Raw genomic sequence first — 13,374 nt, forward strand, 5'->3', positions numbered from 1 at the left:
GAGGAAGCCACGTAATGAGATAAAATACTTAAAAGCTTACACAACCCAGATTTCCTCACTAATTATTAATCCTGTAATGCGCTTAAACGGATTTTAAATTAAATCACTAATAAAATGAATTACGAAACTGATACAGAGATCTGAGGGTCAGAGCTATATGGTTGTAGCGCCACTGTGTTTTGTTAAAGACTTGTCTTGCTAGTAATAATTATTTTATTTAAACCCTAACTTTTCTCTCTCTCTTTTGAGTTGTAAAATTGTTGTAGCTCACTCGATCTATATCATTTATAAAAGCGCATGAAAACTTTAAACTATTATCCAGAAACAGTAATTATTAATTCCGTAAATAACTTTTATCAGTTGTTCTAATTTTTATGACAATTACGCTGTCATAATTCCATTGGAATTTTTAATTTAAAACAAATATTATTCTAGTTGTGCAAGTGTTATAATTTCAAGTAGCTTTATCAAGTTATAAAATTATTAATAATATTTTTAGTGTGCTTTACAACCTGATTTTTAAATTACAAGAATAATTTACACTGAAACTATATTCATTTTAAATATTAACAAAAGCTTCTTTCAAAATGAACACGCTGTATCGTAGCGCCAAGGGGCCAAAGCGGTGACCCTCGCGAATAAGGGAATTTTAACACCTGGCTGTAACCATAGAGATCGAATCACTACACGGATGACACTATCGATTTTTATAACCATAACGGTTTTACAATGTTTATGGCATATTTCTTTAAAGATTAAAATATGCAGTATTATAATGTTACTTAACTGTAACTTAGAGTTCTTCAAGGTAAGACCGTACCAATTCCTTAAAGGCCGGCAACGCACTTGCGAATCCTGGAAGTGTGAGTGTCCATGTGCGGCGGTATCTCATAACATGAGGTGAGGCAACTACACTATTCTCTCATTCTTAAAAAATATATATTGTAAAGCATTAGTTTACTTTGATCGTATAACATATACATTATATATATATATAATATATAGGTAATACCCATTTAAGGTCTAATTAATTTATGCTTAATCTGTCGTTTGTGACGTGTTATTAAAACAATTCGAAGTTTTAGTCTATGGTACAATTCTATCTTTACATTGTTCTTTAAAAGTAAATAATTTACATATTATCTATTCACAGATTTAATGATAATTTTAAAAGTACATAAGTTTTTTGTAAATAATACAACATTATTTTTAGAGTTAGGTATATTTAATGAGACGGACTGTAACCGGCATGACCACTACAGTTTAAGTTATTACACTTTCTCAAATTGTTCGGTGTCTATGATCTATGGGTTTCTTTGAAATTCGAACATCGTGTCAAATATGGCGATCGCAATGGCACGCGCGAAACAACCGAGCGTGGCGTATGGCGATGAGCAGATGACACGCGACCGTTATGCCAGCTGCACATTGAGTGCATTCACTATGACTTAGGACATCCGCAAACATGATACTTTTTTAATAGATGCTTGAAATGACGATGAAAAACTTAATAGATTTTGGTATAAGTATTACCCTGAATTTATTATTACCTGAAATATGTGACTCCAACCATTGTATTAGCTAAGATTGAATTTATGCGCTTAGATTAACAGAAATAAAATTGAATTTAAAAATACCTAGTCTTCGAGTTATTTAAGCACTGATATTTTTATTGAAACGGTGTCAATACATTTAGGTACACGTGCCTCAGTCTAATCATGTTTATATAACATTTACGAAAGGTGGCCTCACAATGCATTGACCTACAATCCCTAGATGGGGCAGAGAGCGTCCACAGTGGGTCTCCAACGAGTTCGGTCTTAAGCCTCGTATTTCACCTCGCTCCAAGTCCTCGGCTCTCTTTGCCTCATCTGCAACTGATGACGCCGGCTTTGCCGGGGACGGCCATGCTTCCGCTTTCCGCGGGTTCCAATCAAGCGTCTGATTGGGAATTTAATAGGAATCCCTCCCGAGCGTATGGCCTATCCATTTCCACTTGCGTCGCTTGATTTGCTGATTAATCATAGATTCTTGGCAGCGGTCCTAAAGTTCTTCTCTGGGTCCAGTAGATAACCCAGAATACGGCGAAGACAGCGGTTGAGGAAGACTTGGAGTCGGTGCGAGAGAGATTTTCTTCTACGTCTTCATTTAAGGTCTTCTTATAAAGCCCTTAACGTTGACTTGCTGCCTCCACACCGCTCTGTCATCCAGGGCATTAGCCCTGACAAGCTGAGGACCCTAATGGATAAGATCTATAATTGTTTTAATTTGGTCAGGCCAACAGGTAGGCGTTCATCAACTTCACCAGCCAACTCCTAACCACTACCACCAACTAGGAAGCTTCGATATTGTTACGTATTTATTTATCAATAATGAAACATAACAGACACCACAAATACAAGATATATGAAAAATATAAAGCCAAGTATATTTCTTAAATACCAGTACCAAAACTAAGAAAAATATGGTGCATTGGTCTTGCTATATCTTGAGGGGCTCTTCGTATTACGCGATTTCCGTCCTCCATATAACGCGGAAAAAAATGGGAGAAGTTGGTGTTAACAGTTAAAATCAAAATTGTAATTTAAAATAACCGACAAAAATTTACTTTTTTATAGAAGAGCTGGGAACCGTGGCACAAATATTTTTTACTTACGAGTAAAAGGGTTTCCAAATATTATGCCTTGTAATGTATATCTATAGAATAAATATATTTTTATTTTGTTTAAATAACAATCAATAAGAATTTCTCATTTATGTTTATTTTGAAATTAAATTAAATTGATGTTAACTGTAAATAAGGCACTGGAACATACTAAGACGTTCTAGTTTAATTAATCAGATCATAACAGTTTATATATGTGCGTGTCGATTCTCTCATATTCATAATGTTAAAGAATATATCACAAATCAATCTGTGCAATGTATGTGTTCTAAGAACAATGTTTTCCTATAAAGCCATGATCACGTAACCATTGGAGCGATGTAAATGTGTCATCGCCTGTATAATTTAGTCATGCTTTCTCTGTTGCACGATCGCGGTGTGGTGTTTTTAATACCGAATTATTAAATATATGTATGACCTGATTTTACGATCATGCCTAAACGCCACGATATCGTGCGCATTTGTTTAAAAGCTCCTTCTTGCCTGGAGTTCACTCCAACCTTAGCTTAAAAGGTTGAAACACGAGCCCAGATATGCTGAATTAGATTTCCTGGGAAACATTCCACGTTACACTCACAGTTAGGCACACGTTAAAAATAATTAAATTAGATGAATGATAATTTTTTTGTAATTTCTTTTCTTTCTAATTTTATATATTTATCATATGAACACGATTAAACAGTTAAATAGTTTATCACTTTAGCAAGTGGACATAAACATTCCGAGCTCGTTTGTAACTTAACTGTAAGAAAACGGTTCTACTAAATATACATAACACATTCTTTAAAAAATACATTAGTTTCAAATCCCGTTAATTGAAGTGACAAATTTCTAAAAACATACTATATTTTACTCATTAAATATCATACAAAATGATTAGCGCTTAAACATATACAGTCTTTACGGTTCTGTATGAACGAAGGCGATTCCCAAAATTCAATATTCAATGTCAACCAGCTGAATAAGCAAATTGCACTATTGTTGTCACTGAAGCGTATCAAATACTAAGGAAGTCGACAAGGGCCTCGGAAGGTCAAAGACTCCTGATAAAATTCCCAACTTATCTTATAGTTTAAGGTTATACGTGTACTTCAGTTATTAACGTTCTTGTAGTTATTTCTATGTATATAAATAGTTTTATGTTCTATTTTTTTACGCTTTCTATTGTTTTTAAACATTTTAAGTTTAAACGATATTTATCATTCATTGTTGTTTCGTGTTGTTGATTAACACAACGTTGAAAGAAAACATTTCGAGGAAACCTACTTTACACCCAAGAAGTCGACGGCGTGTGTTAGGCACAGGAGGCTGATCAACCTACTTGCCTATGAGATTGACAAACGATCATGAAACTGATTTATTTTATTTTTAATTATAAATATAAAGGAAATATACCGTTTTATTCGCAACAATTATCGTTTTGTGGTATCAAATTAGTAGATTACACAGAAGTATAAAGTACCAATGGAAATACTTATAATTTTGCCGGGAATCGTACTTAAGACCACCTATTTATATGCAATATCTGTTAACAAGTAATCCACGGAGGCAACTAATATTATAATAAAACACATTCCCGCTTTTCCGTGAGTCACTTTTACTACATAATTTCCATAGATAATAATCATTTTGACAATGTACCGTTTTATGTTAACTTAAAAGTTTAGTGGATTTCATAATTTCCGGTCAAACATGCATAACTGGTTTTGCATATAATTAAAAACGAATTAAAATCTCAAATTTATATCAAAGTTGACCCTTTGACGGTAAGATTCAGTAACCACATAGTTCACGCTAAATCTTGTGTTTTAGCTCACACTTACCGCTTAGTACTCTCGTTTGTCAAAAGCTTATTGGATGTATCCTTAAAACCATGGCCTTAGTTTTACACATTTCCTTTGAAAATTGTCTTAGGTCTATACAAAATTGGAAATGTACCTAAGTTATACGTTATCCCGCATATAACACAGCGCCCTCATAATGCGAATTAATTGTAATAAAAGTTTCATTTCACACCTAAACAAAGGAATTAATATTAAAAAATAAACGAAAAGCGTTTTGAATATGAATGCACTTGAGATTTATAAGTGTCGGTTATAACCTCTATAATTTGATTTAACACTGGTGTGATATACAGATGACTGGCGAATATTACCTATTCATTAATTTTTTTCAAATTACTTCTATATTTTGACATTTGTTTTGACAATTGAATGCTTAGTAAAATGTACTCGCATAGTAATAATTGAGCCTCATTTATTCCTTGAAACATTTAGCAACTTTTACAAAATATACACACTTAATATTGTATACAGAAATAATTATAAATAATATATTTTTTCCAAGAACTTCTAGCTCCGTCTCTCTCTATCTTGAGCATTTCCCTATATTTAATTCGCTTAGTATTATGTTATATAAATAAAAACTTACGATGTGGGTACATCTTGTAATATAGAAATAACTTTGACTTAAATCTTAATTTTGCGAAGATATGTTGTAGAATCAATAACTGCATATTAATATAGCTTATACTTGATTAATAATTTACATCCTTTATTCTTATACAGTTAAAATCTGTTATAACGACATCGACGGGACTACTCATATTAAGTCGTAAAAACCGATAGAAACTGATACTTTTACCTTTGATTTTGGTCAATATAACCGGTATGTTCAAAACGATGTCGTCGTAAACGGTTTTGATTTCAAAATTGTGTTATACAATCCATGGAACCATTTACCAAGTATCTAACCCAATTATCAGTTATCAATGAGTGCTAATAGAAACTAATTTAACTAATTACACAAGTATTTAGTTACCTGACTAAACGGAATCAATTACACTGTCATAACTCCTGATTGCGTAAAAGAAATATTGCATAAAATGCGTAGAGAATAAAGATAATTATTACTGTATTAATATGTATAAACATCAAATCGTTTTAAAGAATTTATGCTTTAATAATCCTATCGTTATTGATATGTCTTCTATGGGAATAAAGTCACGCATTTTTTTCTTTATTTATGTTACAGGATAATATAATAAAATAATACGTTATATTAAAATCACTGTTGTTTATATTAATGTAACCATGCCAGTCTTGGAACCCGACAAATGCGTATAAAAATAGTTTTTCAACTTACTTTTTATGGTGCTTATGTTAGACTATAGATCTAATAACTGACAGGGTAGTCCATATATTTTATGACAATAGTTTTAACTTTATGTCAGTTTCTAGTAAAATGTGCGAGAAAAAATAAACAAATTCACCAAAAGGAAACAAAGGGATAAGCTAGTTAAAATCAAAATATGGACATAAACATATTCATCTTAATATTATTATTGATTATAAAAAAAGTAAGTAATTCACCAAGTAGGTGCGGTCATATTGGGAACAAGAAAAGAAATTATGGTCGACGTCACCAATATCTTCTCCACACTCACAAATATAACCATCAATAACAGGAAGCCTTGCTAAATGATGAGGTATACACACATGTCCTAAACACATTATGTGTAATAATAGAAGTGACAATTTTAGAACTTTAAAGAACCATGGTTTACTCTTTCTTTCTACTTTTTCTCTCACCATAGACGTTGTTTGCTATCGATGTACAGAGCCGAACCCTTACTGCTCGGATTATGTACGTCATGATAAACTTGATTTTTTATGTCATCTAGAAAGTTAAAGAAATTAAGGCTATATATTCGTAGCTAATGTCGTAATAAACAATAATATACAGTCACAGTAAAAACATTTAAAAATGAACAAATCTTTTTTCTCAGTTAACACATACCGGTTAGTACTGGTTTTGAAATCTGATCTAAAAAATGTTATGGAGTAACCATGACAAAATGACTTTACTAGGCTTGACGATTACTACAAAACATTACATTTAATAAACTCTTATATTGCACATAATAGGCGTTTGATTTTGTGCCTGTTAAATTTTATTGCTAAACATTATCGTACAAGTGGTAATACGTTTCTGACGAGTTAAGTAAACATTTATCTCTATCCCGTAACCTATACAAGTGCGAATGAATCAGAAAATTGAGTCACATTTTCTATCGTATAGTTTTTACATTTGTGATTGCGTTTTTGACAACTTTGCTAATGAGTAGTTCTTAATAGACTTTTAAGTCAAACACGAGGGGAGATGAAATCACGACCGATGAAAACACTCCAAGCCCTCGTACTTAGACACAATAGGTTCAGCAACGGTTTCAAACATCTGCCAGCTCGTGTTTTGTATTCATACATACGTCTCATTCTTATAATATTTAATAATAATATAACACTTTAGTAATGCTACACAATTTTAGCTATGATCGACACGCATCATGCACCACGCACCTCAATCGTAGTCACACATAATGGACCAAGGAATTACGTCACTCCAACCGATCATTAACCTACCAATTTTCCCACGAGTCATTTACGTCTTTTGTTCTGTTGCAGGATGTCGAATTTTCAACGAACAAGAAGTAAGGTGTGGTGGGGTGATTCACCACCGACCGTCAGCAGTCCTGTGGCTGAACCTGCTTGGAGTCCAAACAATCGAGCGGATCAAAATTGGGAGCCTCAATTGCCGCACTGGATCGCTAACCAACCCGAACAAAGAAACAACAGCGACGATAACATAGCAAGAGCGAACAATGCTCCCAACCAATGGCCGTTACGTCACGGCAGTCCTGGAAGTCACAAAAGCCAAGACTCCGGATTCTCCGATTCGGATAGTTCTCCGCCAGTTTCACAGTATTATTGTTCACCGGATAACTCTGACAGAAATAAGTCATCTGGTAGTAATGATTCGAACAATAACGAAAACATCACTGTTAAACAAGCTATAGATTTTGAGAGTAAAGATGTTACTGACAGTCCAAACTCAAATAGTCCAGAGGCGCCGACACCGAAACCTCGGTTACGAAGTAGCAGTGTAATACAGACTCCATATGATCTCCAAAAATATTGTGAAGTACATCACGATAAGGAGCACTTGGAACTTTTAAAAGATAATAACAATGACGAAATAAGTAAGTATCCTTCTCCAAAGAATATGAATAGCCCGTTGCCGGATGATAACAGAAATAAAAGTAGCGACAAAATTCCTTGTCCTAAATCTACTAACAATATTAGTAATAAAGAAAATAATTTGAATACAAGTGCAATAGAAAAAGATACCAAAGATATATCTGTAATTAATAAGAACTTAAATGTATTAAGCCCATCAAAGAAGTACCCTCCGAAAAAGTTTGTTTCTAGTACGGATAGCACTAAAATCAGCAAAGTAGCAAAAGTAAAGGACTTAGAAACAAGTAAAAATAAATCAGATGATAGCTTGGAATATATCAAATTGGCACACAATAACGAAATAGCTGTTAATAATCAACCAAGAAATAGAACACCCATTTCTAATGTGTCTTATGTACCTACTGAAAGAATTATAGCCGTCAAACCAGAATATAGGCGAAGTATGTCAAATGAGGATGAATCACCAATCTGTACAACACCCAAATTTCAAAGAAACAGATTAAATCAATCATTAAACTTTGAAGCACAGAGGCTAGATCAACAAATATTAGACATTCACGAAGGATATCATTCTTTAGGATACATTGATGAGAATGATTTACAGGAAGAAAAGAAGAAGTATCCAAAAGAACAAATGCATAAACCCACGAAAGCCATACTAGCCAAGAATATATTGGATAGCTTGCATTTAAAGCCAACAAAGAAAGCTGGAGCCAAAGCCAAACAAAGAATGGCAGCCAAAGAAAAGACAAAAGATCTTTTAAGGATATTTCCATCGAAAAAAGGTAAAACTGAAGTAGCAGAAACTCAAGCTGGTGGTATCCTCGATGGAAGTCGGGTACCAGCCCTTGGCCTACCCAGAACAATAGACCAAAACTCATGGGTGATCGTAGGCCACCCACAAAAAGAAATGCTGATACCTCACTACAATGAAAGGCTGATTGGTACTGAAAGTGAATTACAAGCTAACAAAGACAAATCAAGCAGTGACGAAAGTTCTAAATTTAGAAAGGTGACACCACCGCTAGAGTTCCAAGACAAGCAAAAGACACCGTATGAGACAAACACGAAAATCAATAAAAGTTTAACGCATGATACTAAACGAGAAAAATTAAAAGATGAAGAGATGAATTTTGCCGATTTACAACTAGACTTAGCTTGTACCTCTACACCAAAAATGTTGGCGCCTCAAGACTATATGAACGGCGCCCAAAGCGGTTCCAAAAATGTGAGACGCGTGAACCTATTAGAAAACTTCAATAGTAGCAGGTAAGTTTCGCAACATTAACTGTAAACTTTATTGTCATAATTGCAGTAATTAACAAGAGTTTCTTTCACAGGCTTGTATTGAATAATCAAAACGAGATACTATATAGAGAAAGGAGTATAGACCAGACGACTTTGGAGAGATTATGTGACCGGAAGCCCGAGCCGGTGCAGTATTGGTTATGTGACCTAGTTGGTTCCTGCGAGAACGAGTGTATGACGACGTTGCAAAGCAAGCCGTTAGGCGCAGAAATGAAAGCACTAGTCTCAGCCAGTTCAGCAACAATTACGGGGAACATCAAAAAAGTCCAAACTCACGGTCAGATTATAGTCCACCAGTACAGTGACGTCTTGAGGTAATTTATTTTTTGCTTTCGCGTTAGACAATTACCGTCCAATAATATGCCGTAAATAATTCAAAACTTTTTTATGTTTGGTCTCCGAATGAATGGCTGAGTTTTATAAAGGTACTTCATTAAAAATAGCTTAATATCTTTATAGCCAAAACCTGTACTATTTTTCCATATCCTTGAAACGTAAAGATAAGTAAAGATATAATTATTTCTGATTAAATGACTATGAATTGCCATAAGGTATTTAAAATAAAATATCAATTAACAAACAGGATATTAAGTGATTACAATTAGTACATAATGTACAAGCTGCGTCATCTCGAATAATTTAAAAGTATCATTTTTTCAACGGCATCTAAGTATTAATAACAGTGAGGTCATTCCGTTGAATTTTCTACGACTTTGCGATATAACCACAATACTAATAAGGACAATCCCTGGAATTGCAGCTCTGTTAGAGTGTTCTTTCCTGCTAAATATAATGTAACATATCACTGTAATCAGTATATAATACCAGATTTATATATATACCAATGGTGTTACAATCTTTTAGGTCTGGGCCTCAGATTACTGCATGTGTTCCGTGATCATTTCTAATAGGCAACTACACACTACGAATTTTGGGCTACGCCATGCCGGTTTCCTCACGATGTTTTCCCTTCACCGCGAGTGTTAAATGCACATGGACAGAAAGTCCAGTGGTGCTGCCGGGTCTCGAAAACCTCATCGATAAGAGTCACACGTTAGACTCTAGGCCAACACTGCTCTCACTAACAATACCAGTTTAAACAAGATTCGTATATACCTCTCGATATAATCTATATATTTCTACAGGCAAATGGAATTGAAGCAAATCGGCGAAGAACAGATATGTCTATTAGTCGCAAATATCAATGAATTCGTTCTGGCACACAGTATAACCTTAAACACGAAGCCCCCAGGCGAAACGCCAGAGAGATGGGACAAAATCAAAATGTCCTTGCAGCTGTATTTGCAGAAGTTAATAGATATAGGCGAGGACGTGAAGATTGAGTTGAACGAGTCGTGTCCTGAGTGGAACCTGGTCGAAAAACATATAGATACGTTGATCGGTATCTTCTTGGAAACAACAAAGGCGGTTCTTGTTCAGCAGATGAAGGTAATAATCTTTTAATTTCTCTTTAACTTTGATTAACACCGATTGTGGATCACGTTTTGTTCAGTTTAGATTCCATTGACATGTTTTATGAAAGATTGTACGTACCTCACAACCAACAAAAATGTTTATGAAATACTTTGGTAAACAAAATCACACATTGGATTGGAGGCAGTAAAAGTTCTTAGCTTCCGAACTATCTATATATATATATTAGATAGTTACATTTACTTTAATCTTTACTCTAATGAACGACGAAGTATAGTCAGACACAAATAATTCCCGTAACGTAATTTTTTTTAATAAAATATTTCATATTGAACATTTCCCACTTTTTATCATAAGTCTATTGTCACTACAGTGAATCGGATATTATGTAAAACATCGCGTAAATGATCGGTGGTTTCCCTATGCCAATCAATTTGCGGTGTGAATTTGCGTTTTAGTAGGAATTCAATAATAATTTTAGTAGGTAACAATACTGCAAAAAGCGTAAACAATAAAATAATAGTTTATATATTTAAAATCATACGTCCTGTTAATCTTACAATATTGGCTAAATATGAATTAGCCGTTTGAAAGCATAGAAAGCAAAGAATATAATAAAAAAAATATTTCCTCATATCACTGTAATAACTAACAATATAGATAGTACTCACTGTTCTGAAATGGGAATTAGACGATGATGTTGACAAAAGTCTACAACATCCAAGTCAAAGTCAAATCATTTATTTTAATCATCTATTAAAAGGCAATTTTTAAAGTTACAAAATTACAAGTTATAAATTTAAAAAAACTAATTGTCCCTTCCAAAAGGTAGTTTAAATATTTTAAAATAGATTTTCCAATATTTTATATGCATTGATTTGATAATTATATGTGAAGGTCTTGTACCTAGAATAAAATAACTACTATACTAAAAAAATAGGCACATAGTGTTATAAAACATACAAAATAAAAGTCATATTCTATATTCAACCTTCTAAAAAACACAATTCTGTGACAATCTTTAATCATTATTACTTTCCGTAGTTATTACAAAGCTATTCAAATTCTAAGGAGTTACGCATAAAATTGTAATGTAATTTAGTCACTTGGCCAACTAGGTCCTAGCGTTTAAATCATTAAGATGCAGGTTGCGGCGTATCGTAGAATCTGAATGAGCTTCTATATAATATTTTGTGCATGCAATATTCATTGAACGCTAGAGAATCCGGCTTCCCTGGGGTGACATAAGGGTTGCCAATACAAAAATACGAATACAAAGTACTTAATAATTAATATTCTTTTAGTTTATAATAGATTTTTAGAATATAAATGCGTTTATTCATCATAACCGTGCATTACAATGTGTAACATGCATGTTGGGAACCCTTTTAGGAAACAAATACCTGTTTCAAGGTAATTTTTTTGTGTTATTATAAATTATAATTTTGATTTTGTTAACATAAAGCATGAGCTTGTGTGCATGGGAGTCAGTGCGTGAATTTTTATAACAGCGTAAAGAGTCAGAGAGACAAAAAAAATCTCTGACATCTATCTCCGTGATAATTTTTCACCAGATACTTAGGCCTTCTGTACCTGGCACAGTCCATCCTTTTTGTGTCTTAGGTTATCGTTATAGTTTCTCCACGAGGTATTCTTCGTATATAACAGCTTTCTTTGTGAATAGGGGTTAAATCTACGGTACTGCTAAGAAGGAAAATACCTCTGGGGGAGAACCCTATTTGAGCTGTAATCGTGATTAGGTTCATTTTATGCACCAGGAATCGACAAGAAACTTGAATCCTTAGTTGTTATTTCCAATAAACAACATTGTAGATAAATATTTCTTATATGTGTATAACACTTATATTTTATTATATTATTGCAATTATATTATAACAAACCTTGTGTTTTCGATGACTATGCAGTTCTTCATCAGTTTCACTGATGGTATCGTGTATATATATAGATCAAGAATACAATTATTGTTTGCTTCAAAAATGGAATCATAATCTAATGAAACGTGACGTTGTTAATTCTTTTACAATCTTAACCAGGATAGCTTGAAAATAGGTCTGATAAATTTTGTTTAAATAAAAATGTGTTAATGTGTAAGATTTGGGAACCCATAGCCAGTTTTTTTCAATTACAATTTCGTTTATTTTTTATCCTACTCTCAGATTCGTTCGTCAACTCTCAATTTTTTTTAACAAAACCAAATTACTTATAGTTGACTGTAAATTTCATCAATTTCAGTGCTTTAATTACATTTATGTAGTTTATTTGTTTGCATTTATGTTAACATCCTACATTAAATTATTTTCTTCAGACATTGGTTTCAATAATCGAAGAACCACCATCGGACATGATTTTGAAAAGCACACTTACTTCAATCGGACACTTGGCTATGCTAAGTGGTAATACCGAGGGAAATCTTCACGACAAGTGCACGAAGATCATCAAGAGTATCACCGACCTGCCATTCGTGGACTGTGGGGTGCCCCGGGCGCTTTTAACAGCTATTATTGAGTCAAATAAAAGTTCCGTTAAAGCTCTGTCTTTGAGGGCTCTAGCTACTGTTTGTATTACGGGTGAAGCTATCAAACAGTTTGAAGAGGTGAGTTTTTCTGAATAAAATATTATCAATATTCTTCTCTAACATGCTTTGTAATTGGAATACGTTTTTTTTGGACTTTTTAATCCCTTTAAATCGTTGTTTCGCAACGTGGGCCCGGAGGTCAATCTGATAGTTAAGCTCGAAATTTACTTTTTTTCATTATATGTTATTATGTTTTTCTTACTGTGTTACTAGGTAGGTAGTAATTTCTTTCTTTCGAAAGAGGAAAGAAATGATAGGTATCGATTAAGTTTCTTTAAAGATAAAATATTTTAGGCTTTGTATGTTAAATAGAGTGCGGGAGATAAGAATTTTGG

The 13,374-nt window shown here is 33.5% G+C and overlaps 1 protein-coding gene across 2 annotated transcripts in view; it reads left to right on the forward strand.

Annotated features, from left to right (window-relative positions):
* Positions 1–13,374, forward strand: part of LOC123720839 — a 38,446-nt gene that overhangs the window by 20,888 nt on the left and 4,184 nt on the right. For both annotated transcript variants that reach the window (XM_045677639.1, XM_045677630.1), the window contains 4 exons: positions 7,129–8,970; positions 9,042–9,323; positions 10,155–10,458; positions 12,770–13,057. In XM_045677639.1, the coding sequence (XP_045533595.1) occupies positions 7,130–8,970; positions 9,042–9,323; positions 10,155–10,458; positions 12,770–13,057 (2,715 nt within the window). In that variant the 5' untranslated portion in view covers position 7,129. The remainder of the gene's footprint in view (positions 1–7,128; positions 8,971–9,041; positions 9,324–10,154; positions 10,459–12,769; positions 13,058–13,374) is intronic.

Source organism: Pieris brassicae, chromosome 1, assembly GCF_905147105.1.
Source record: "Pieris brassicae chromosome 1, ilPieBrab1.1, whole genome shotgun sequence".
Taxonomy (NCBI): Eukaryota; Metazoa; Arthropoda; class Insecta; order Lepidoptera; family Pieridae; genus Pieris; species Pieris brassicae.